General features: G+C 39.4%; 1 protein-coding gene across 6 annotated transcripts in view; it reads left to right on the forward strand.

Annotated features, from left to right (window-relative positions):
• The window catches only part of LCOR (ligand dependent nuclear receptor corepressor), a 90,161-nt gene that overhangs the window by 47,022 nt on the left and 15,419 nt on the right, over positions 1-27,720 (forward strand). For 4 of the 6 annotated variants that reach the window (XM_033065893.1, XM_033065895.1, XM_033065896.1 and 1 more), the window contains 2 exons: positions 2,457-2,744; positions 5,570-5,663. In XM_033065893.1, the coding sequence (XP_032921784.1) occupies positions 2,457-2,744; positions 5,570-5,663 (382 nt within the window). Of the gene's footprint in view, positions 1-2,456; positions 2,745-5,569; positions 5,664-8,449; positions 17,966-27,059; positions 27,151-27,720 lie in introns of those variants that run through there. The other 2 variants (XR_004418560.1, XM_033065897.1) reach the window with 2 other exon arrangements.

The raw sequence follows: 27,720 nt of genomic DNA on the forward strand, positions 1-27,720 counted from the left end.
ACTTAGTTATCTATTGCATTTACTTTGTGGCAGGACAGGACCTTCTTCTGCTTTAATGAAAGTATACCTTTATTTGTTTCATACTGCCCTTTTAAGATTTTGGTATAAAAATACACAAAAGCTATTAAGGCTTTAAAGGTCAGAGGTACTGCTTTAGACTATTTATAGCTGTTAATTTTTTGCTGTATTTTTTTCTTCTCTGAGAATTTTATTGTTTTAGTTAATTTTTACTTAATTTTCTTAAAAAAACATGACAGGTGGAGTCAAGATAAATATCTGGTTGATTTTAAGTGATGCTGGAGGGGCACCAGCACATATTTTCCACTCACTTTTGAACAGCTTTAATTCTCAGCAATCAGGCTTTATATTAAGCAAGAAGCCTTTAATGTACTAGGTACCTACTCTTCTGCTTGAAAATAGAGTTTTGTGACCTGAATTAGTGCATTTATCTTGACCAGAACTAGAAAGTTGTCATTCTGGGCTGATTCTTTGAAGCTGCAGATTACAACGATGCATGGCTGTGTGTAAATATGTTCAGATGTAAGCGTTTTTGAAATGAATATGTGAACATGGTCCACAGTAAGGGCCTGATTCTTTGTTCAGAAAACACAAGTGCCATAGAGCTCTGCATTCTTGCCAGCCCCACTTGTATATGCTGCAAGAACATGTCAAACAGTTGGTATCCATGTGATCATGCCATCAAATTGGGTCCCTCTGGGCCTCCCTAGAGCCTTTCTATGGCCTTCAGGTGATAATAGTGAAGAGATTGGAGAAGTAGAAGAAATGCCACCACAGCAGAACAAAGCCTTCACTTGGGAAACAAGTGAGATTATAAATGTACCAAAATTTAAGTTTGGCTCATTTTTTGGTGTCTTCTTAAAACTGTAGTATTTGATATTTATCAACAAGTAAAATCTACAGGATGTTTTAAAGAAAATGGTTGCATATTTACATAAACATCCTGGAAAATTATAGGACTTACAGGAATTTACTGTAAGAAAGTACATGGTGGCTGTACAAGATATTGGGTGTACAAAGCTGTGCTTAACAGAAAGGAATTTGGTCTTGATAAGTATTTAAAGCTCAATATGGTGTTTCATCAAGAAACAGACTGCTACTGCTGCTCTTTGATTTGTGGGCAGCTCTGCTCAGATCTTCATGTTAGTAATCTTTTATACACACAGTAAAGCTGGTTTGTTGGATTGATGTACTTTTGACAAAAACGGTGGCAAAAGGCAAATCTAACGCTGAAAGGTCCCACAGAAGATTTTGCTAATGCTTCTAATAGCTCAGTCTCAATGGATTACCTTTCAACCTGGGCAATTTTTTAAAAAGAGGTTATAAACGTTTCTCTATTGTTCCTCTTGAGAGCTGCTTTTAAAGATTTATTTGGTCTTCTGCTATACAGTTTTTTTTCTGGATGTTTCTTTGGTAATAGAAAATCAAACCTTTTGAGCCATTTCTGAAATAGTGGTGTGGTTGTCTGTGCTTTGGGGTTTTTGGGGGTATTGTGGGTGGTTGGTGTTGTTGTTTTGGTTTTTGGGATGTGGATTTGTTTGTTTGTATGTTTGTTTGTTTAAAAAACCCCAAATTGATTTGGCCAGATAACACAGTGTTTCAACTGAAGTGTCAGGACTTAGCTTTTGTGATTCAGGAGAGATTTACTTTCACATCACAAATTACTACTGGTCTAAAATAGTGATTTTTGTCAATACATTTTTGGGTTGCCCACATGCCCAGATACCTTTTTATTTATACACTATTTCATATAAATAAATTGGAATGCCTACTTGTTCTATTTCACATCCATTACTAATAGATTTAGCAGCTCTTCTAGAAATAGAATTACTTATCATGTGACACATCTTGGGGTTTTGTGTATACGCAAGTTCTTTGAGTAATTCGTGATCCTGCATTGATTACAATGGTAGAAATATTAAAAGGAATAGATAGAATGAGATGGAAGTTACTTGAACATTTGATCTTCATGTGAATAATTTTAAATTATCAGAACTGTAGGGCTTTATTTCTCAGTAAACTTATAGGGGACTGCTGCAACTTTATTCTCCATTTTACCCTTCTGTAGCCGCAGGTAAGTTATGCACTTCCACTGTATAACCTGTTCAGTATTTTTGGATGAACTCCACTACTTTGCATTTTAGCTCTCCTTTCCATTTCTACACCTCTTAAAGGTCTGGTCAAATATATCTGTATTTTAAAACAAAATATGAGATTGCATATGTCTTTTAGCAAAGTGTTATTTTGGGAAGGCTGTACCAGAATTAGCAATGGTTCTTATTCAGGTGTTTAAAGACTAAAGTAGATTTTCTACAGAAACTATTTTATCTTTGCCTTTTTTTTTCCCTGGATTTTTTTTTTCGTAAATTAACAATGACTTAATATAAAAGCTGTTTTACTTAAAGTGCTTCCTTAAAAGAAATCTCTAATATTTGCAGACAGTCCTAGGGTCTCTGACCCCAATATTCCCCTAGTGGCCCGTGAGATCATGCAGCGAATGATCCGACAGTTTGCTGCTGAATATACCTCAAAAAATAGCTCTACTCAGGACTCCAGCCAGCCCAATAGCACAAAGAACCAAAGCCTGCTGAAAGCATCTCTGGTCGCCTCCTCTCCCACGGCTGCAACTACTCAGAACCCTGTGCTCAGCAAACTGCTCATGGCTGACCAAGACTCACCTCTGGACCTTACTGTCAGAAAGTCTCAGTCAGAACCTAGTGAACAAGGTAGGACTCTTACCAGTGTCTTACATCCTGTGGCAATCCATTAATGGCATTCTTGTTGCAGAAACAGACAATTAGAAGGTTGCACTTTTGCATAAAATGTAAAGTGGGAAAACAGTAGATGTTTTTACAATAAAATGACTAGTTCAGTGTGGCTGGGAGAGAAAAGACTCTTTGAAAGAATGTAGACCCATAGACATGAGAGAGTCTTCTGAAGAAGGGCAAAGGGGATGGACATGGTCTAGACTCTGAGGATAAATGTGCTATTCTTACTGGGAGGTGCAAGAAACAGTCTGCCAAAATAGACTGTACGCTTGATGATAAGAAAAGTTCATGTGGTCATGAAAATCATAATGTTGTCTTTTCTCTGAAGATTAGTCCACAGTCTGACTGAGAGGCTGATTTATTTTCTTTTTGGTTGTGGTGTGAGAAGAGTATCTTTTAAAAGTCTGTGAGAAATTGCTTTGTGAAGGCTATAAAAATGATACCCATGAACTGCACTAAACTTCCAGGTTTGTGCATTTGAAAGAAATGTCTCTTTTCTACCTTAAAAATAGACTTGTTCTGCAGAGCACAGATTGAATAACTTGTAACAGTGTTTCAGAGCTTATTTTAATTCAAAAACCTTGCTTTCAATCAGAAATGCCTTTTTTTTTAAAGGAGCAAATTCTGTGGGTGATATACTATATGAACTTTTCTTTTGTGAAACTGTTGAATCCTGACTGTATCGTACTGATTAAAATTAGACCCTTTACCATATTTCAGAAAAATGTTAGTGCTTGAAGTCATTCTGTCACAGCAGGCTGTCCATCTGCAAATGGAAAATATGCCTTAAAAAAAAAAAAAGTCGTTTTCTATCTAGTGCAGAAGAGTAGATATCCCTTTATTCTTTTAAATTTGGTTTGTGAAGTTTTTTGTAAACAGGTTAATTTTATGTGTCCGGTAAAATGCAGCTTGGACATCTGGACACGTACTGCGCTTTACAGCACTTACTGAAAGCTATTGTTGCACTTCAGTTACAAATTGCAGTGAGAGGTTGAATAGTGTCTCTCTTGAAATGTGGCCCTGTACAGTTGGCTGATAGGCATTTATTTCAAGCTGTCTTTATTATAAATGCATTTCGTGAGTGTGTTTTGCATGTATATAAATGTTATACTGTTCTCATTGTTAAACTTTTTGCTGGAAGAAAGAGGCAGAGAATAAGTTTTGCTTTGTTCCTTTTTAATTAGAGAATGGTATGGTGAAGAAGAAAGCATGTACATGAACGGTTCTTTAGCTACCATGTGATGGAAAAAGCTGTAAGATAATGTATAATGTTCATAACACTTGTTATGGAAGTAGAACATGTGCATATTGACTTATATAGTAATCTGTTTGCTGATGTAAGGTTTTTTTCCCAATTTACATTTAATGTAATTGGAAAGAGATTTTGCCAAACTTGTTAATGAGGTTGTCATGAAAGATTGCTGGTGGTGCTTTGTGCTATATTTTGTTCTAGTGAGTTGAGGGGAACCCAGCTAGTTGTAAGCTTCTCTCTGAGGTTGGCCCTTTGGGGCTTCTGGGTCGTACTGTCCCTTCTGAGGGAGGAAACAGGCATCCAAGTGCCTTCAGCAGCTGCCTGTGCTGTCCAGCCTCTTGAAAAGAAGGAAAGACTTGATCCAGTCTGTGTCTCTTGTGCCTGCATAAGTGTTGTTCAAAAAGAAAATGTAATTTTCTACTTGCTTAAGTTTGGGTTATGGTGTGTTCCCAAACGCAGTGGGTGGAACAGCTTTCCATAAGTTAATTCTAGTTCACTGTTTATCATGTTTTTTCTCCATATGTCAAATGAGAACTTTAAGCAATCTGAAAGCCATCTTATATTGCTCCTGTGTTGGGTGGTATTCACTTGATTAGATGGAATGAGTGAGGAGCTCTGATATGTCTTGAGTTCACCGTGCCAACAGGTTTCATTTATCTTTGCCTCATAAATTAGTTTCAAAGTTTCCAGGAACTTCAGATGGCTGGGCTACTTCAGTGACAATGTTGCCCTCATTAAAATGACCAGAATTTCAAACTGCTTCAGTGCAGCAGGAGCAAGGCTTTCCTGGTGAAACACGTGTCCTGTAGATGCAGAGTTTACATAAGGGTTTGCAGGGGAGCATGGGGGAGCGTGAGGAAATGCCATTAGTGAGAGTGGAGGAAGTGGTCTAACAGGAAAACCAATTTGGCATATGGAAGAGAGGGAATAAAACAATGCAATGGAGGAGAAAGGCAGCAACTTTTCCAGTAGGGACCCATTGGAGACGTGAAAAAAAGATGAAGCTGGCTGCCACTTGTGATGGAATCTCACATCTATGTGTGTTTTCATTTAATTTCCAATATGAAATTCTCAGTGAACTTTCTTACAAGAGATTTGGATTTTAAAAAAATTTAATCTGAAGGCTGGCTTGCAGCCTCCCTTTAAAAAGGGGAGTATCTCAGGTTGACAAATTTTGAAGATTGTCTCAGTTCTGAACCACTGAGAGATAGTTATGTGATAGGCTCTGTTGTATCCAGAACTGTCACTTGTAGGTAATCTGTTATGCTATGTCTCTTGTAACAGATGGACTTTTGATTTTGTTAATTTGTATTGTGATTTCTGAAAACTATATTGAAGTCACATGTAAATCATATTGCAAAAAATAAAAAAAAAAGTCCAAGCTTTATTTTGTTTAAAAATACAATAAACCAAAAAATGTTGTGTGCTAAAATGACTTCAGCTCAGAAGATTTGTCTTTTCAGCTGAAGGCAAGATCAGCATGGCTGATCCTGCTTCTTCAAACACTGAAGTCATTCTTTTGTCTCTACAGACGGTGTGCTTGATTTATCCACTAAGAAGAGTCCTTGTGCTAGCAGCACCTCTCTGAGTCACTCTCCAGGGTGCTCCAGTACTTCGGGAAATGGGTAAGAGAAAGCAACTTACTATGACCTTTTAAAACAGTTTTTTACTAAAAATGTGTGCTTAGCTCCTGTTAATTTTTACTTTCTTTTGGTGTTAACCCTTTGGAGTAATGTGTTTTCAACTTGTACCTTTGGCAAATACTTTCACCCCACCTGCCAAATACGAGTTGTTGCCAACTGAGACAGGTTTAACTTTCAGTTAAAGACTCTGGTATCTATTTTTTTTGGCCAATTTGGTACTTAGCCAGAGATCTTTCCATTACCTGTTTCTTGGATTTAGTAATAGGTGATTTCTGTGGAGATGCAAGTTCATTTAAATGCATGAAGAGTCTTAGAAGCTTTGCAGTATATTTAGACTTCAATTCACTGAGGGCAAAGTTAGCTAACAGGAAAAATTATTTTAGAGGTAAACAATGATTTGGGTGATAAACCATGCTGAATTAGATTTAAATCACTGCATGATTTTTGTTAATGTTTCTTAGCATAAAACACAACTTAAAAAAGGACATGGGGCAGGGAGTCAGGTAGTTTGGAAAACTTTAAATGTAACTTTGGATTTGCAATTGTTCTGTGGTACTGAACAATTTTTTTTTTTAATAGTCACGAAGTGTGTGGTGTACTACTGTTGCCTAATCAGTTCAAGGTGTAAAGTACTGTTAAATAAAAAAAAAAAAAATCTTTAGGTTTCATATTTCTAATGGTCACCATTTGCATACATTTAGAAACCCGTTACTCTTAGTCAGGGTTGTATGGAGAGGCTGACCTGGGACTAAGAGGGGTTTTGGGTGTTGATTATCTTGAAGCTACTGTGCACAAATAATTTTTTATTGAAGTACAGTCATAGTATATGGTTTAAAGTGCTATTAAATACTGGATTTAGCTTTATGATAGCCTTTGAAAAACTTGAAAATCTCAACTAGTAACCCTTTTCCACCAACAATCCCATGTACTGGTAACAGCTGATTGAATTTTTGCATTTCTCTTTGGAAAAATATTGCTGTCTCAGACTTCTCTTTTCAACATTACTTTTCCATTTAATATTTCTATTAATAAAATACTTAAATCCTTCTTTAAAACTTAGTCTTAATACTTTTTACAATTCTTGAACATAAACCTTCCCCAGCAGTACTTCTCTTTTAATTCTGAATAGGTTATTTCCATCTTTATTTTCCTAGGAAGGCAGCAGAAACCACTGAGGCTCTGCTCTTGTTTGTGAATCAAGTGAGGGCCAAAGTCCAACACACAGGGATGGCAGGGCCAGCATCTGCCACTCTTCTGCTCAGTCTGGTGGGTCCAGAGAGGATGTGGCATACTGGCACCTGTGGTTACTTGTACAGGTGTGTGGTATACAAGGCTGGCTGCAGTTTGTTTAGCATCACTGAGGCAGGTGTAACCCTCTGTTAGCTGCCAGTATGACTTTGGTTTAGGTGTAGAATCACTGGGTGTGCAATGTGATACTGGTACATGCTGTAGAAGGGGTGGAGAATGCACATTGTTTGAGAGGGATCTCTGGAACGGCAAACTTTGATCCATTTCTCTGGATTTTGTTCTGAATCCTTGTTGACTTTTGTTGTGTACATCCTATGACTTCTTGCATCCTGGAAAGAAGTGAACAGCCTGTGTATCAAGCATTGTGTATGTTAGATGCCAGGTTCTTTCATTGGATGTCTTTTCTCTAAAGACTTTTTAATCCCAGTGTGATGTTAAAAATAATAATGTAGCTTTTCAGTACTATGTATCCTATGCTTAAGTAATGCTGACTTAGCCAGAGGGCTTTAACCAGTATAGTGTCCCAGAGCATTAAAATAGATTGTCTTTTTAATTTGTATGCTGAACATGGAGAAATTTGGGGGTGGATTTTGAAACCAGTGTGACTTAATAACTACAGGGGGCTAAGCAATCAAAACATTAAAATAGATGTGATTCTCTACAGCAGTAGTGCTTAATTTCATAGAAAGAACACTTGTGATGAAAGGGAAATGGTAAAAATACATACTGCCTTTTTTTTTTTTTTTTTTTTGGTTAACCCTTGATCTGGATGACAGATGGAGCTTAGATCTTCCTTTTCCTAGCCATGCTTTATATCGAATGTGATTCAGGGCTGTGTATATATGCAATTAGTTGTTAAGAGAGCAGTTTGGTAAGTCTAGTGTAATGCAGCGTTTTCCTTTGTGATCTGCAGTATCCCAGCTTTCGTATTCGGTGCTTGATGAAAGTCAGGCAAATACCTTTGAGGCCTGCTAAGCTTTTTCTTTTCTCCTGAGCAGCAATTCTTCAGTATGATGTAAGCAAACATTATCCAGGGTTTCCACCTATGTGTAGATACTGCAGGTGGCAGTCATATTTGCATGTTGAATATGTTGCACTTTGGCTTACTCTTTTATTACTGTGCTTGTTTAGTGGTAACGTCACACCAGTAACACAGTTGTGTGTAGATCTATGGCGATTGATTACTACTTTGTAATTAAGGTGCTATTTTCAGACGCTTGCGCGAAGTCTTTTCTACTCCGAGAATTTGTGAACCCAACCAGAGACCAGCCAACCAGGTTTCGTTTTTCTTTGCCCAAAAAGCTTCTCTTTTTTGCGAACAAGTTTTAAAACTGACTGATGCTGAGACTTAAAAAAAAAAAAAAAAAAAATTAAAGTAATAAAAAAAATTTAGAGAAAAATAAATAACACAAAAAGTGATGTTACCCAAGCAAGGCCTTCTAATAAAGGAGTGGCCCCCTCACCCATCCCTCCCTACCTGTGCAAGTCCTGCTCACATCAGTTTCCTTCCATCCAATTAGGCGACCTGGGAGACCCAGCCAGCACCATCCGGAGGGACTACAGAGTGGTGATGGGGTACCTCCAAGAAGCTTGCAGGATGGAACCAGGGAAGGTTATGGCCACTCCACATCTCTTAAAGTACCGCTGGCTCGATCACTCCAGATTAGTGAAGAACTGCTGAGCAGAAACCAGTTTGCTACGGCTGCCAGCCATGGGCCATCTGGACTACAGAATCATGGACAGCACTTAATATTATCCAGGGAGGCTTCTTGGGCAAAACCACACTACGAATTCAATTTCAGCCGCATGAAATTCAGGGGAAATGGTGCACTCAGCAACATCAGTGACCTTCCTTTTCTTACAGAAAACTCAGCCTTTCAAAAAATGGCACTTCAAACTAAACAGGATGGGAAAAAGGACGTGAGCCATTCATCTCCTGTGGATTTAAAGATACCACAAGTTCGAGGCATGGACCTTTCATGGGAGTCCCGCACTGGTGACCAGTACAGCTATAGCTCTTTGGTAATGGGTTCACAAACGGAGAGCGCGCTTAGCAAAAAGTTAAGGGCTATCCTTCCAAAACAAAATAGGAGAAGTTTGCTGGATGCTGGACCAGATTCCTGGGGCTCAGATGCTGAGCAGTCTACCTCTGGACAGCCATATCCCACCTCAGATCAAGAGGGAGATCCTGGCTCCAAGCAACCTAGGAAGAAAAGAGGGAGATACAGACAGTACAACAGCGAGATACTGGAGGAAGCAATCTCTGTGGTTATGAGTGGGAAAATGAGTGTTTCCAAAGCTCAGAGTATTTATGGGATCCCCCACAGTACACTGGAGTACAAAGTTAAAGAGAGGCTGGGCACTTTGAAAAACCCTCCAAAGAAAAAAATGAAATTAATGAGGTCGGAGGGGCAGGATGTTTCAGTAAAGATTGAATTAGATCCCCAGGGAGAAGCAGCACAAAGTGCAAATGAATTGAAGGATGAATAGGGATGTTGTAGAGTGCCAATTACTTTGCAAACTGGGTGAGCACTACTGCATAGTTCAACCATCACTGAGCGCACCTGAGTCTCCTGTTTACTGCAATGCTCTTTCCTTTGCAGTTTAGCATAGACTTATGTGAACACAGGTGAAAGATGTGCTCTGAATGTCACATTTGTAAATTTTTCTAGCCTGGTATGGCACAGTTTCCCTCTTTCACCTGCCCACTACCCTCTTTCTTTCTTTGTTCTTTTTTTTTTTTCTTTTGCCTTTTGCATGTTTCTCTGTAATAGAGAATTGAGTTACCTCACAAAGAATGCAGATCTGTAGAAGTGGACGTCTTGCCTGTAGAGCCTGCCTGAATTTCTGATGTTGGATTTTTCATATCTGCCTTTATAGAAATAAGTCCACTTTGTTAAACTGACACTCTCCTAAAACCAGGCAATTTTCAAATGAAAATCAGACTGTCATTCTTCAAAAATGTTTCAGAAATCTTTTTTTCCCCTCTTATTTTTGTTGATCCAGTTGATTGAAAGATTTGAGCTAAATCAAATTATTTGGGAATGGTATCTCTCTTGAACTCAGATTTGTCAACTAGATAGATAATCAATTGGGTCTAATTAGGCTCTCCACTGTTTTCTTTCTAAATTAACTGTACTTACCATTTGTTGTCTGCTTAGTGCTCACCCGGAGGGGAGGGGAGGGAAAACTTACATACACTACCTTCAAAAAATGTCAGTTAATTATTTATAACACTACCTTCGCTGTAATTTTATTTGGTGTTTTTGAAGGGTGATATTTAGACTCACCTGCTTGAGGATGTAGCCTTATCTCACGGAAGACAAGCTTCTCACAGTCAGGAGCAGTCAGGGTACACTAAATGATGTATTAGGGTATGCCTCATTATACCAGAACTACGGTTCTTTGTGACCTTTACACTTTTTACAGACTTGATTCCGAGTTTACTAAACTATGTGGTCCCAACAGCTAGTTTAAATGACTCTAATCCAGGGATGGGGGATTTGCGTAACAAACTACTGTGATACTAAAAAAAAAAAAAAAAAAGGAAAAAAAATAGCCCACAAAATGGTGATCTCAAACGTTACAACCTCAGTAGTCTGCCCAAATATCCACATTAGTGAAGGAGCTTGTTAATGTTCAGGGAAGAATTAAAACACTGGTAGCCTGATCTAGTTCAGGCTCTGCATCATATCTATCTGTAATACTGTCAGGGTCGAACACTCAATGAATGGGTGTTTCCTTTTTAAATATTACAGTTGCCAGTAGCAGGAATTTATTTAAGTCCTGCTTTTTTGTTGTTGTTTTTATTTAATCTATTTTGATAGTGGTTTAGCACATGCTAGAATAAGCATTTGAACACCATAAAAAAAAGCACTCCGTAAACCACAAATCTAGGTTTTTTTCCATATGGTGATATCTTTATGATTATATGGAAATCCAGGATAAGTTTTGTACTGAACTTTTATCTTTGATACTTTCTGCGGGAGTGGTCAGTAACTAAGTGGAGCTTACTGGATTTACCACAACATGACCAAATCGTAATTGCTGGTTCTTCAGGTAGAAGCAATTTGGTCTTAATCTGTGCAAAAGGTAGATAGAATTACCATTTTTTTCCCCCATTTGCACAGCCAAAAGAAGTATTGGAGTTTTTGTGTGAGAGCATTAAGTGATGTCAGTGAAAATGGTTTCTCAAAGTTCATGGGAGGGTGGCCTAGGTAGCCCTAGGAATGCTGAATGACTTCTGGAACAATTGATTCTATTAGCCTGTCCCCCTCCCCAGCAACTTCATATTTTCAAAGGTTAGGCACACCATTGCTGTTGTTTTAAATATGCACTGCTCATTCTTGAAATGGACTGGGCATTTGGACCCAAGTATACTTTATTTTTGTTTACTTAATATATTTTAGTCCTCAAAATCCTGGTTCCTTGTAGCTTTCTAGTTGTCATCTTGGCATTTAAAGCAGTTTAAGCTCAGTAGCAGTATATAAACTCTGCAATATGTTCCAGTTTAGCTGGTGTTTGCAATAAAGGTTCAGTTTAAGGTGTGGTTTCATCTGCTGTTGGAGGTTATGGTAGAAAGTTAGAAAGTTTGTTGCAAGTTTAAAAGAAAAAAGTAACACAGTTTTACTCTTAAGAGAGGTTTAACCTTTTGCAGTTGTCCTTATTTAAGAAACATGAGTTGCGTTTTATAAAACTTGTCACTGTAGTGTACGTGGAGTGCTCATTTTACTAACCTAAATATTTTGTATGTGTATGTTTAAGTGGGTGACAATCGTGCAGCAGAAGAATGGTGTGCCTACCCTTTAATGCTGCAGTTTTAAAAGAGAATTTGTCTTGTCATTTCAGACTGTAGGCTAAGAATTGTAAATAGATAGTGAGAAGTTGAGTACTCTTTATTTGCTTTGGTTAGAAAGTGGATTTAAAACAAAAAAAAAAAACCAACAACAAACCAAACACGTAACTTTCTCAGTTTAAATGTCCTGAGACCTGAAGATTGTAATACTCATAACTGCAAAGCTTTTAAACACAACACTTGATCTGTGATAACTTAATATTCAGGTAATCTTTCTTTTTCAAGAAGCTTTTGAACAACCATATTTCCTCCAAAGGTCTCTGTTTAAAAAGGAAAAAAAAGAAAAAGTGTAGATTATTTTTTAAGCACTAATTGCATTACATTGGTAACTGCAATATGAAATAGCCATTATTGTTTTGTGAAGCATGGTTGAGATTAGTTAGTGGTCCCTTTTTAAAATTTCATGAGCCTCTCAAAAAATAAAAACAAATTTAAAAAAAAGCTGCTGAATATTCAAAAGATATATATTTTACCTTATTGTAGGTTTTGTAAATTTAGTCTGTAATATTCAGGTGCACCTTTTAATGTTACTTTTTTGTTTCAAAGTCCCATCTAATGTATTTTCTCTGAGGTGATTCATCACTTAAGACTAGTATCACTCTAAGTGCTGCAGTGATCACTAAGATTTTGTTTCATTTTTCACTACATATTTTTTGCAGGCGCTTTCAGTGTAGCTAACTAGTAGTATTTGGGATCATTTTAAATATATGATTGGAATTAATGTTTGTCCATTAGCATGCTTAATTTTCTGCTGACCAGCAGTTTGCATGGCCAAAATCCCTGGTTGACCATATTTTGGTGTGGGAAGGTGTGGTTCACTGCGGTCTTTGTAACAAAAGCCTTGTTTCTCATCTTATTTCTGGTAAGTGGATGCTTATGTTACTTGGATCACTTGGACAGGAGAAAGATTTTTAAAGCCTTCTCCTACTGCTCTTCTGAGATCACATTAACGTGTAACATAGACAAACTGCAACCCTGTAAAAATGGAGACGTTGTTAGGAGGAGATCTTCGGGTATTTTTTGTCACTAGTTTTCTCTTATTCCCGAGAATGTCCATCTGATGTAGTTATTGGACTTAACAGTATTGTTGTGTACTACGTTGATGTAGCTGAAAAAGCCTGACAGCAAGAAACTGTGAATTATATTTGTGGCAGTCTCTGAAAACTAGTTTTTCAGTCCAAGTACCATGAAGGAGAATCCCCCTCCCCTACCCCATCCTAGAAAAGTAATTTTATATTTTGTGTGTATAAAGTTTTAAGAATCGAAGTTTCATATTGTACTGAAGTTTAGGTGTCGCTTGGTAAATCTTTGCTGCAGCATATAATTGAAGATGAGTAAGGCTTAGTGTGGTAGGGGTCCTGGTGTGGAGTTAATTATCGTACAGTTCTGGTGAGAAAGCCCAACATGTATGAAATGTGTCCTTTTTTTTTTTTTTAATTTGGATTTGTAAGATGTAAAAGTGCTTTTTTAGAACTCTGACCTATTACAAACTATTACCTCACTTTCAGCCAGCTGGATCCTCATTCCACAGTGTTGTAGGCATTATTGTGGCTGTAATGCTTGAGTACAGCTATAGAGTTGAACGTTTCCAGTTAGATATTGTAGGGACACGTTTCTGGACTCATTTTTATTTCTGTCTAAAGATAATTTATTTTCCAGTCATTCCCTTATTTTTTCTAAAGGTTCAAGACAGTTTCCTTTAGGATTTCTCATTTTTTCCCTGTTGCACAGGAGAAGTTGCTTCATAAGCAATACAGGTATGCCTTTACTGTCTTTTTTGTTGCAGAACTCATAACTTGATGCTTGTGTTACCAACCCTACTGCTAGACCTGAATTCAAACTCTGAACTTTTTTGGCAGTTGGAGATAAAAATTATTTTTAACAATGCCAGGGTACAGATAGGATACTGCCTCTAGTAAGGGAACATGTTCAGCTTCTGTGTTCTCTTGCAACTCCTGCAGGACCTTTTTTGTAGAACTTTCCACTGCTGGAGGATATTCCTAGACACGGGAGGTAACTGCACTTAAGTTTAGACTGGGTAAGAGCAGACAAGGAATAATCTGTGTTTTGTCTTGTGGCAGGCCAGCATTTGCATCTAAGTATTTCTTTCATGAGTACTTGGGAGTACATTGCCTTTCCCTGGAAATTCATGGGAGCTTGCAAAGTGATTCAGGGGCTTTAGGGTTGAGTAAGCTTTGTGAAACAACTTTTTTAGTTCTGATCGAATTGCTTTTTGTATCATCTGCAACGATTGTTACACAGGCAAAACTGGAATTGCCATGTGTTTCTTTCCAGTTTACTTTCAAATAATGCTCTTAAGATGTCCTTGAGTCTTAGGAGAAGAACACAGTGTCCAAGGAGTGAAGGGAGCACTCTGCTGTTCCCTTTTTTCTCAAAAACAGTGTGGCTGCATCTGTAACGTAAAGAACTCTTTCTTCAGTGAAGACAGAATTTGAACTCTTCAGTATAAGAATGCATACTCTTACTGCAGTCCAAAATCTTATGAAGGCAAAATTATTAACCTTACTGAAAGATTTGTCACGATATTTTAAATAGCTTAAATTCTCTGCCAGATATTAGAAGTAGGATGGGAAGGGTTGTTTCCCTCATTTTCACGAGGATCAGAAACCTCTAGATATTCCCCACAAATGATTCAGAAATTAAATGTAGTTTCAGTCTAGGTCAATGTTGCTTTTTCTTGGCATCAATACATAATGTTGGCTAATATTGTTTTAGAAAGCTGTAAGAAAATAATTTTGAGACACGTTTTGGTACTATAAAGGTTTCTACTTGATCTTGAATAATGTTGAAAATTCAGTAATTGGAACCTTCAGAAACCTGAAAATCTGCACTGCTAGTTGTATGAGTTCTGATGAATGTAGCAGATAAAGTTGCCACTATAGTAACTCATTTCTGATTATCCAGTGTGTGAACATAATGCACTGTGATGACCACAGAGAGGTATTACAAACTCAAAATGATCTATAGATCCACTTCACGTATACCAGAAAAAGCTGTTAAGTACTTAGAGCATTCCAGTGTTCATCCCTCTCTTTCCTGTTCTTTCTTTGACTGGGGCCAAGTCTCTAAACCAGTATTACAGCAGCAGTTTTGGACCTCATATCCTACTGAATTATGCCTATATTTCAGGTATTGTCATAAAAACCTTCATATTAAGAGAGCTTTATTTGATCCTCACAAAAATCTCTTAACCCAGTTGCAAAATCAATTTTCCTGGGTGATATACTAGGTAGGAGGATTTTTTTCAGCCTGTCCAGGGCATTTCATTTACCTTCTTAAAAACAAACATCCCCACCTGTGCCCCTGTGCTTGTCTCTATACTGAATTGGTAAGTATAATTTAGGAGGACTCAAGATGATAACTACCTTACAGAGCAGGGACAAAGGCTTCATTCTGACTGGAGCAGGAAAAGTGAACATCAAAAACAATTTCTCTCATCATCACCTAGCACAGTTTATCTTAATATTTTTTTCCTACTCAGAAATAAGGAGGATACTACTAGAGCTACTTAAACAGTTTATCAATTACTTGGTGCTACATTTCTCAAATAGTTTTGCAGATAATACTTTTTATGCCTGTGTGATAGCATGTAAACTTTTGCTGTCACTATAAAAAGCACTTGTCTGACCTATTCTAAAGTACCAGAAAAGGGATAAATAACTGCAGCACTTTTTCTGTTACAATGCCAGAGTCTTAATTAAATCTGTTTTTTCAGGTTATGAGATACTTCAAATATACGATCTAGGATCACTAACAGCTTGTCAGGTCAGATCACAAGGTTTCTTGGGATTTTAATCTGTCTTTTAAAGACTAGTAAAACAAAATATTCTGGTGTTCAGGCAGGGGATGTATATGTACATGCCTGGTATTTTTAACTGATCATTTCAGTAGGCCATTTCAGGGCTTAACATTGGGAATATGGGATGATGGGTAGGGAATGGAAGCTCCCAAACTGAAATAAAAAGAAACATTTTGGACCATTGTTTAATGTTCAGTTTGAAAACTATATCACAAGAAAAATGGGTAGGGATTCTTTCTCCCTTATGCCTTCAGGGAATGAGTAGTATTTAGAATCTCTGGCTGAAATTCAAGCCTTTTTACCGTGTAAATTTTTAATATAAACTCATTGACATGCTTTTTACATCTGAGGACTGAAAATGGATCTTAATGTTTAAGTTGTGGAATGGTATATTTCTTAAATGAAGGGGGAACATTAAAAAAAATAGATTAGAATACCAGCATTAGTGAGCTTAAGGAATTTTAGTATGTAATAGCAAAGTATAGCAAAGTATTTGATTAAAAAATTAATCTTGAATTGCTAGTCTGTAACTAGGTGCATTCTAATTTAGCAGGTGAATATTCTTTACTTATCGATATATGATGGGCTTTTTGCAAATAGAAACCTTTATCTGAGTCCCATGTGTTGCTTGTACTGATGGGATGTATGCTTACAGCAGCTTACTGCTGCTTTAAAATGTATAAAATGTTTTGAGTGTTTGCTCATAACTCTTTTTAACCTCCACTTGTTAAATTGTCAGACATTGGTATTTTATCAGTCCGCAATGTAAGTTTAAACTAATGTTCTTAGGAATCCGACTTGTACACACACTGTTTAAAACCCTCAGGGACAGTTTACACACTATCCTCACTCAATTCAGGTACTTGTACTCTCTTCTTAAACCTAGCAGTGACTTGTATTTTGTTTTGCTTTTCTTTTGACGTGCTGATAGCACATCCTTGATGAATGTCAACTTAAAACTCAGTTCAGGTATCCAGGTATAACTCAGCCAAACGGATTTTAAAGCTGCATATTTACTCTCCAGCACACAGTGCCTCAGACACTTATAGTGGCATTCTGTATATTCAGTTATTACTACTGAGCAGATCGCGTGGGGGTTCCTGGTATGTATTGTAAGAAATTCCTATGTATATTATATAATATGTATTATATTATATACATATATAGTATATATGTTATCTTAAACTTATATATTTTAAAATGCCACTACTAGCCAGCGCAGCTAAAAATGAAATACATTCCCAGCTGCCTCTGTGAACAGCAGAGGCAGCTTCTTAACGTGGCTCTTGCTTCTCTCTCACCATAACTACTTCTAACCTCAAGCACGGGTCCTTGGCTGTCTGACCTCTACACTCTAGTTATGCAATGTCCTTAGAGAATTCTGTGCACTGGCCACTGTGATGGAAACCAATGGGCCGGGAGTGCTTTGAGTTTATTAGTAATTGTTCTGCCAAAGTTGGTGTTTGTATGACAAGCGTGTAAACCTGTCAGATAATCAGCAGAGGTCCAGGTTGTCCATAATTACTTCCACCCCCTGGGTAGGACCAGAGCTCACGAGGTGCCTCCTTTCTAAGGCTGAGCACTTTTCACTGAACACCTGCAGTGCCAGGCCTCTGTGCTGCGCTCACGCTGAGGCCGAGCCTCAAACTAAAATCTGCTGTTCTGCCTTCATGGTGATCTGTTGGCAGTCGCAAGTCAGCAACACCTCTGCTTTATTATTTGACACTTTACATCTAAAAAGTCTTCTCTTTCTATTTATGTAACCCATAGTCTTTGAAGAGTATGGAAAATGGCATTTCTCTCTGACCTCTAGAAGTTCAAGTGTCATGGGAAAAAAAAACAGGAACCCCCCCTTTACTCTTATGGACCTCATTTCAATATACTGTTTACAGTTTGACGGAATTGTATAATTTAATATTTCTCTTGTACTGTAGTTTATATTTATTTACAGATTTTTTTTGTACTGTGTGATTTGAATTTTTTGTTCCTTGCTATGATCAATGTTTTATGTAGTAGAGCACTTATGATCACAAATTAAGGTTTTTGGTTTGATTGCACTACATTAATTTTTTTAATGCAGTTCTGATTTTTTGACTGGACTAAATAAGCTGTGTCTTAATGTATGTGATAAGTACTTTTAAATTTTTATTTCATGTGGTCCATTTATTTTTTGCATTGTATGTCAAAGCGCTAATTCTCTTGTTGTGCATGTGTAAGATTTAATGGCTCCATTGTATTATTTGACCATGTCATTTTGGAAACACATTCCCAGCTGTAACGTTGTGTATGGTAGTTTTCACTGGATGCTAGACTTTTCAAAACCACTATTCTTCTAATAAATTTTGTTGTGAAAAACTTAAAGGGGTTCCAATTCTGTTGTTTCTAATGTGCTTTCTAAATGCCTGTACTAGTAGCCCAAGGATGAGAGATGCATACTATCACAAGTGGGGGAGAAGCAGGCGAGGAAGTGGAAATAGGAGGCAAAGCAATTTCTGGCTGAAGGTCCGAGCTCTGGAATCTCTGTACTCCGTTGGGTTCTTGTCCTAAATAGGATTGAGGATAAAGCTGCTTTAGCAGCTGGGTAGGGAATAGATGTGAAAGCTGAAACGCTGTCTCATAGCAGCCCAGTCTCATGAACTCCCGTGCTCTAATTTGCGCTTCCCTACTGGCCACCTTAATTTCCTTAATGGTAAATAATTTATCCAGTGAAGAACAAACAATCTCTCTGGAGGGAAAATAAAAGGTGGTGTAGTGATGTTCACTGAGCACTTAATAATGAGCCAAGGCAGACATGGAGGTAGTGAAAGTGTGGCCCGAGCCCTGTGTGGGTTGGTTTTGGGCTGTGGGATGGCAGCGGGCAGAGCAGCAGTTTGGGCAGCAGAGCTTTGTACTGGAGCACACATCACCAGGCACAGCCATGTTGCTTAGCTGCTCACCAAGGCACTGGTGTTGCTTTTATTTTCTCTGCAGTTTTATTCTCTGTGCTCTTCCGCAGAGGGGGCAGGTTCCCAGCTCCCCATTAGCACAGGGAAAGCTCCAGCAGCTCTATCTTGCTGTCCCTCTGCATAGGGGCACAAGGCAAATCCAGCAGTGACACCACACTGCAGCCAGCCCTTCTCCAAGATCCATGTTTACTTTCTCGTGACTGTACTTTGGGTTGAACTACTTTTGACATTATGCATTATTGATACTGAAATGCTGAATACTAAAAAGTAGGTTACACTAAGTGGTGTATAATGGAACCCACGTGAGTTTAGGCATTTCTGCTAACCTTTGTGTTCAGTTCTAGGATGATTTTGAGAGTGATGCATAGGGATTTCCTAGCTTTAGGAAAATTCATAATGCTGCATGGTATCTAGTCCAGGTTTCTTTTCTCCTGAGAAATTGCCTTTCTTACCATGTGCTATTGAAAAGTAGGTAATTTATGGTTTAGATTTTTCAGTGCCTTTTTTGTTTTTTAAGATCCTTGAATAGCTGTTACATTACAAACTAATAATTGTACTCCTTGTATACTAATACTGGTATTAAAAACAAAAAGCAAAATGGTAATTGGGTGTTGTCATTGGTTTAGCTTTACCAGACAAATCTCTCTTAAATAAAAATTTGGTTTAACTAGAGACATCATCTTACACTTATTCAGGAATAGTGAGTTTTTATGTGTAAATAGCTTGAAAGCCTTATGCAGTAAACTATCATTTATCATATTTTTTTCTTCTTTGTCTGAATACATCTGTCAAATCTATGAAAATAGCCTTTGAAAGTGATGAACCATATTCCCATCTGCCATTCTTTAGGATGAATTACACTGTGCAGGCTTGTCCCAGAACATTTTTAATTGACACTTTTAGTCCTGCGATTATCACAAATACCAAGTTTTTCTGTTTTTCTTGAAGGACTTGCTGATGGTCTCACACAGCTAAAATGAAGTTGTTCAAACTCGAAGGAACACAGTCTTGATTTCTTCTTTTAAAAGCTGTTTCCCGTCTCCTGACAAGATTGCACAAGATGTTGCACCCAGACCCAGAAAGAAGCTTCCATGCTGTTGTCTCTTACAAAAGTAGAAAAGAAATACAATTAGCCCTGTAAGGCAGCTTTAAAAGTCATCTGCTAATTTCCTTCAGCTTGTTTGGACTCGGGGTGGGTTGTGAGCTCCTCAGTCTGTTAGTGGAGGAGGCAGCTGCCTCTTCTGTACCTGCAGGTACAAATCTGGTCACCTTCTGAAGTAACACATCCTTTGTGGAGTAGCAGTGGACTGTACCTCCACATATACCTGGGTCACTTGCTAGAATGAAGATATTCCCTCAGATGTGAAATGAGAGGCTCTGCTCATTGCTCCTCTGTGGAAGTGAGAGCTGTTGGGAGGGGAAGAGCAGGAAGCTTCAGCTTCAAGTGCACCTGCAAGTTTTGGCATTTAAACTAAACCTGTAAGGAGGCAACTCCCTGAGCTCAGCATGAAGGATCTGAAAGTTGGAAATAAGTTTTGTGGGTGAAGCTGGAGGGGGATTCCTGAGCATCACAGTTTCACGTCCCATATAACCAAAGCCAAACCCTTGTGTCATGTCTCCTCAAACAGCAGCAGCTCAGAGCTTGTTCTGGTGTCTGCAGTAAGACTGATCACCAGTGGCTTTCCTGCCTGAGCATGCTGAGCTCTCTAATTTCCTAGAGGCATAACAAAAGTGGGTCTGGGGGAGGGGGAGGATTTAAATCCTGATTCAGGAAGATACTTCAGCAAATCACTGTTTTCCTAATCTGCCAACTCTGCTCTGGCAGATGCCCAAACAAGGGTACTGGCTGAATGGAGGTTTTAACTGGAAGTGAGTAGCAGGTTCTTGGACCTGTTTAGGAATGTGATTCATGTACAGAGGAACCGAGCTACGGATGAAAAGCAATTTAAAAAAAACTGAGTTTGAAGTGTTAGGGCAGATCTAGGATTATGGACTTTGATACAATGAAGATGGAAAAGAGATTAAAGAGAAAGTTGATCTTTTTAATGTAATTATTCTTGAGACACTTTAATATATGTTACAATGCTGGAAGGATCCCAGTTTGTGAGAGTGCTGTTTCCTCTGATCTGGTACATTTGATGCAGACTCTGTAACTTGAAATCCAAGGTGTTCTCAGCTGTCTAGTAGGAAAATCAGAAGAAATGTGAATGAGTTCACACCTGTGAATTATGAATTAATTAAGTTCCTTCTTACCTACCTACTTGAAAACCGCAGACAACACAATCTTTAAAAGCTCCCTTTTGGTATCATGAAGAGAGAACACAAAATAATTGCATCTTGTTTTTACAGGTCACTTTGAATGTATCAAAATTACAAATCACATTTGAAATAAAACTTCAGAAATTCTTCTCTTGCTGCCTCCTCCTCTTTAGGTGTCTCACAGCTCTGCAGGAGTCTGTTCCCAACATACTTTTATAAAAGGCAGGTTCTTGTATGAGATGGCTACAGCTCAGATTTCCAGGAATTGTTTAAAAACTCAACTAATATTAGAAGCGCTTAAGGTTTACCTCAGAGCATAGAAATACAAGCACTGCTGCCTGAACATAAAAAAGTTGGCTGTATTAAAATACGGCTACATCCCCCTGTGGAGCTGACCAAAGTCTTGGTCCATAACACACCCAGCCCTCACATTAACACCATGAGGAACGGGGCAGAGGCTTCAGCTGTCGCCTGCAGTGGATCTGTTGATGTGTGGCTCCTGCCTTGTCTCCCTGGCTCTGGTTTCCAGGGCTTGCTTCATCACATCTTGCTTGCCTACCTTTGCTGGGCTCCTGCTCCAGGTGCAGATCAGCAAGCTATGTGCTGACGGGAGGAGTGGTTTGTCTGTACAGGATTATCAGCAAACTGCCTGTAAAAATTACAGTGCTAAATAGGTTACACCTGCTAAGGTTTTAATTTTTTTTTTTTTTTGCTAATGTGCACCAAGATCCCATTGTCACATGTCCCAGATCCCTCCTGCCCAGCTATTAAAGTGTAAGACTTGCTTAATTTATTTAGAATTACTTTCCTAACTTTGAAAGGGCTTTTATGGTTTCCTTTCTTAAAGCCAAACCTTTCTTCTCCCTGAGCTTTAGAGGAATGCCCTGAAACTAATTGTCGAGTTACTCTGGGTCTTCAGGGAGAAGCTGACACCAGGAGAAACTGAACAGCTTCCCTGCACATGTGAAGTTTTTTCATACACACAGCCAATATTTGTGCTAGGTCCCTTGGTGTAATCTAAGCCTGAGATGGTTGCTTGGAGAATCTACTGGTTTCAGTCCTTTCAGGTGAAGGTGGTAGTATAGGTTTTTCATGCTTTCAGGTGCACTGTGGTTACACATGGTATCTTCCTCAGATTCCTTTCAGGCCTTTAAAGCAATTAGCTGCATGTGAGGTGTTATCAACAGTTTAAAACAAACTATTTAATTTTGAAAGGAGATTATAAAAAACCCCAGTATGATTCTGGTTTTGTAGAAGAAGCTATCATAGCAAATATATTCTCTTTGTACAAAAATGCAAGTTTCTTTCTTGTTTCTATCCATCAAACATCAGCTCAAGGTGTGAAAGCTAAACAAACTTACGTGATACCTGAAGTGTGGTTGTTAATAACTAAGTTCTGGTCGGACCACAGTGGCAGCTGCCTGACCTTACTGCTCCCTAGAGGTCTATCTAGCTGTAATTCAGTGAGCTTTGCTGCTCATGCACAAAAGCAAGCAGATTTTGGCTCCTGTTTCAGGTTCTGTATTGGCTTTTCTCTAACAGACGCAAGTGTGTATGGTAAGGGTGACCACGTATCTGCTCTTTAATTTTAGCCATCTTGCCCATACCTGTCCTTATGTTGGTGCCTTTACTTCTGTTTGAGTGTAGACTGGATTGCTATTGATAAAAGGAAAAATAACATAACTCGGGATTTAAAAGAAATATAATCTGCACTCAATTATGGTTTTAAATTTGGAATAATAATTATATAATGTAATATTGTAATAGAATAAAAATGATAAAGCTTAAAATCAAAGTGACAAAGGTAGTGGCTTAGTGCTGGCAAAGAGCAGATTGATGGGGGTTGGGTTTTGGCTTTTTCATCTGTTCTTTTATAGCTCATGAGTAAAAAAAGGATTTTCATTGCAAGATTTATAAGAGTCCTGAGGCCTCAGCAGGACAACAGGGGATTTGGCACTCGGCCTTCTGTGGGTCAGAATTCGCACAATGTGCATTGTTTGGACCCTGGTGTCACCATCTGAATACCTGAGTTACTGTGAGGAGGATTTTTCAGAGGTGGTTTAGCTGTGATTTCTGGATATGGTCCCGTTCTGTGTTTCTCTGGTCATAAAAAGCACAGTGCAAATGCCAACACCCCGTCAGCATTGTTGTCTCGTTGCAACTGTGTGGTTGAGCGTGAGTTCATTTCTGGGAGCTCTCAGGGTTTGTGTAGTGCACTTACTGTTAATATGATAAAAATTGTCTGTGGTAGAGGAGATCTGCGATTGCTTGATGGGCAGCATGTGCTAATGGGTCATCATTGCTTTGGCTTTCTCTGCGAAGCTTAGGGACTCATTTTCCTGCTGGAAGGACCAGGAAAGCACAGAAGTCAGAGGGAGGCAATCTGTGAATACATCTCAGGGGGATCTGCAGGGCTGTGATGCTTGCTCCTTCCTTGCTGCGTGTGAGGAGTGATGAGTCACCTCTGCTTTTTCCAAAGGATCTGTTCCTTTGCAGGCATAAGCTGTTGTTGATAATTTTTTTCATTTTATTTTTCCTTTTGTGACAAACCAGCAATTGATGGGTTTTGTCACCAGTATAAAGAAACAAACAATACCTATCATTATTCTGCGTAAAGGAAAGTTGCTCAGAGATAAAGTACATTTCAACTGCAGCATCCATTTATAAAGGGTAAAATGTCAACTGAGGAGGCTTTAAATATGGTAAATACCCCTGGGTATACTAGTAGTGATGGAATGTTACATACTAAGCAAGGTGTAGTTCCCTGCCTCAATTTACCACATAGCTGCACAAATATTGGCTATGTGGGGGAAGATGGAACCTTTTTTAGTGGACGTTTGCCAGGGTCAGATGTGGTTTGGATTTGTTAGTCTTCCTCTAGCATTGAGATGTGTTACAATATAAACAAAGGAGAAAAATAATTGTGGGCCAGGATATCAAGGTGAATTTTTGAGAGGAAGAATAGACTCTCTTAAGAGAGCGAGGAAGGACAAGAGTGTGTAATGACAAGGGTTAAAAAAAAAAGATGATGTGAGGGATGTGCAAAAATGGAAGGATGAGAGGTTTGAGCTGAAGGGGAGGGGTGTGCATTAGCGCAGAGGAAATCTCTCCTCACTGGTATGCACAGAGACATTTCCTGCCTTATGTTTTGGTTTCTTAATAGTTATCTGACTATAAAATTAACCTACATCATTTAATGGTAGTTGAATGGCAGCTAAATTAACCCACTTTCAAAATAGAGCTTACCTAGCCCATCAGCTCTGAGACAGCCTTGTCCCCAGGCATCCAGGGCTGCAATCCACATCTCTGCCTTAACCTATTTCCCAAGCAGCCAGCCAAAGTGGTGCATCAGAAACAGGCTTTGCTGCTCAGCCCAGCAGCAGACAGAGTACGGACACGTATCAAACTGCTAATTCATATTTCACCGGGCATTCCCATGCAAGGAGGGATGGCACGTGGGGAGTGCCGCCCTTAGGAGTTGTGATACTGTTTCTATTTACAGCGTGGCCTTGATTATCTGAGGCCCAATTATCTGAATCTCCAGGTTATCTGAAACGAGGTCATATCCCCCAACATCTGTTAATTACACCCAGGATACCCTCTCCTCTCCAGATGTCTTCACTGGCCCCTCCCAAGCTTTGGCAACCAGGCTGTGCTGAGTGCGGTTAGCTCTAGTGAGTGCTCTACCTAGCTCCTGCATTTGGTTTTTCATATCCATGTTGGAAACAAACCCCCCAGCCTGGATAACTGCAGTATTTGAAATCCTTGAAGACTTCTAGAAGTAGGCAGTGGCTGTGCATGGCAACGCGTCTGTTGGAGCTGGGACCAGGAAAGTCTTAGGGGAGCGTGTCCAAAGCATTTGAGTTTTCTTGCACCCTTCAGTGTATGTTCAGCTTAGGAGGGAAAGGTGGAATTTCTCACAACACAGCCTATCCTTTTCACAAGCCCTCATTTACTGCAGATGAGTACACCTTCAGTGGGAGTTTGCTAGTTGAACCTCTGCAGCTGCAGTGACTCCAGCTGACCTGTGTGTGCATGTCCGAAGGCTGGGGAGGAAGAGCTTTGTCCCCAGTGTGCTGCAGCACAGACAGGAACTGACAGTGGTGGACTCAGAGCAAGGGAGAGGCCATACACGAGTGTCACCTCAGGTCCAGAGCCAGTATATCTTCCTGGGACTGTTAAAGATACTCAGGGCATCCCTCCCTACTCCACACACCCTGTGGTTCCTTCTCCCTTCTCTTAACTGGGTGCTGCTTTTTTTAAAACGTGCAAAGCTGTGAAAATCATTGTAAGAACTTTTTTTTTTTTTGCCCTGCATGCTTTTGTTATCTGTCTTCTGGTGCTGTTCTGTTTTTCTATCTATTCTGGTCTTCTGGTGCTATCTATCCTTTTGGAGCACCTAGCTCAGCAAAGATTCTGGGTACTGCCTCAGAAAGAAACAGTGATGGTAACTTTTTTTCCTTAAAGGGAAGATCCCCAATGATCTTGATAATTAGAAAAATTAGCGAGGACAATTCTGGAAAGGATTTGAAAGTTGGTATGTAGAATAGTATTTCCAACATGATAAATTTCCCTTGGTTTTAAAGCAATAGCTCAGTGGTAAAATTTTTAATTAGTCATTAAGTATTGTATTAGAAGTATCACAGTGATGATAAACTATTATAGAATACAGTTGGGTTTTGGGGAAGGTGGGAGTCAAGGAAGTTATGACAGGAATATAAAAAAGCAAAATTTATTTGATGCTGCTATTGGGATTTTTTTAATGTAAAACCGATTTTGATTTGTTTGATTTCTATTTGGTTACAGGTGGGGAGAAGTGTTTTTTAATGTTTAACTAGTTAAAAATAAATAAACAAACAAAAGACACTACTCTGAAGGGTTAAAAGTCTGAAACTATAATGGATGTCTCTTATTTGTCCAGTCAGTTGGCTGATTGTACAACCTGGATACACTGATGAATACATGCAGCTGACAAAAAACCCCAGCCAAACAAAACCCATGTATAACTTGTTTCTTCCTGCTTTTCAGTTGAAATACAAGCTCAGTCCATCCCCATGTGCGTCACCAAGGACGGAGTAAATTCAGGGGCCTTGAGAACCTGGCAGCAATATTTCCATAGTTATTTTGGCTGTGCTTTGAACAACTTCAGCTTTTAATTTAGAGAAGGAGAGTGCTTTTTCTCCTTCCTAGCTGTTATGTGGAGCCGCAGCTCTTTGCATGCTTTTCTATTTTTTTTTCAGTGCAGTGAGAGAGAATTACTGTAGCACCCACAGAGGTGTGAAGGGACTCATTCATCTGTGTGGGGAGTGTGAGGTGCCAGGCGTATTTCTGAGGAATGAAATACAGGCATTTAAACTGGTGCATCCAGTGTCAGCCTTTAATTGGGACTTTGAAAGATGAGCTCCACAAAAATCTTTCTTCAGTGGCTTATACTATGTGTGCCCATGGCTAATTTTCCCATCCCCTTCAAGGCAATTGCCGCATCCATTCTGCCAGCAGAAGGAAGCGCGTCCTGCACCTCTCCAGGCACGAGGTCTGTGCTGCAGCTAGGAGTGGAGATGGGTTTGAGCACAGTCAGATGGTCCCCCACCTTTCCCAGCATGTTTGCTTTTGTATGGCCATTCCAGCAAGCTGAACTGGGACTGGTAGAGAACCTATTTCCCCCTTCTGCTGGGTAAGATCTCTGCGTGCAGCCCTCCAGCCCAGGCAAAGCAAGCCTGTCCTTGGGAGCCATGCATGCTTAGCATGCAGGATTCACTGCACCCTGAGGCTGGGGTCAGTTCACCTGACTGCCAGCAGTGAGCAGGTCCCCTTTAAAAGGTTGTTCTTCCTTTGCAACCCCTCAAAAAGGCATTTCCACTCACCCTGAAAAATAAATTAAATGGTTGAAACCAGCAGGGCTGGAGGTACCACCCAAGGGCAGTGAGACATTGCTTCAGTCAGACCTTGGGCTCACAGTGGGCACAGTCAGTGATTTGAGTTCAGCTGCTGGAGGGCATTGCTCGCCAGTTAGTCTTTCTTCTTAGTCATCCACATTTCTCAAATCTCTGCTTTTAGTCAGGTTTCCAAGATACCCTTCAGCTTTGTGGGGTACCCAAGTGGTACCTCTGTTTTTGGGTGGTGCAAGGCACCTCTCTGCCAACTGGCACAGCCAGCTGTGTGGCAGTGGGAGAGGGAGGGGAAAGGTCATCCCTGTAAAAATACTGAATTGGATTTTATAAGTTTATAGCTATGTTTTGTTTCTTTTACAGAACTATAATCCTGGTGCTTAGAGTGGTCTGAAAGGAACAGAAACACTTAGCCTTGAACTTTTGTTCTGCTGCTGCTTCTTGTGCCTCTGAGGTACAAAACATACCTGTAAACTTATAATCAAACTGATGTTCAAGGGCTAAAAAAAGAAACCCAAAAAGTGTACAGGCTTCATGTTCAATAGTGAGAAACTTGGGGTGGGCAAACCAGAAGATTGCAGTTGGCAATTGACAGGTTTTCGGAAACCAGGTTCCCAGGTAGGTCGGTATGAACCAGCTGATTGATTTCTCCCTTTCTTTCTTTCTTCCTCTCTTGCTCCCTGGCCAAATACACTGTAGAACCAGAGGCAGGCTGGGCTGCCCCTAAAACTCTTCTTTTTAGCATTCGCAAGCAGAGCAAGCACAGTGTCACCCTGATACAACAGGAAGGAGGAGATATGACAACCCCATCAGTGGGCTGGGGGCACTGCAGGAGCTGGAGAAAGCTCCTCGGACTGTGTAGGGAGAAACACAGATAACTTGGCCCTTCCTCTGCATACTGTAAATCCTCTATCTGTGCAGTCTATAGGTGTTATGGACTGACAAACCTCTGCCTTCCCCCAGCCCCTTCATCCCCAACCGCGTGGCCTTTGTTGGAAGCCCCAGGTCCCCTCCAGCAAGAGCT

Source organism: Catharus ustulatus, chromosome 8 (genome assembly GCF_009819885.2).
Source record: "Catharus ustulatus isolate bCatUst1 chromosome 8, bCatUst1.pri.v2, whole genome shotgun sequence".
Taxonomy (NCBI): Eukaryota; Metazoa; Chordata; class Aves; order Passeriformes; family Turdidae; genus Catharus; species Catharus ustulatus.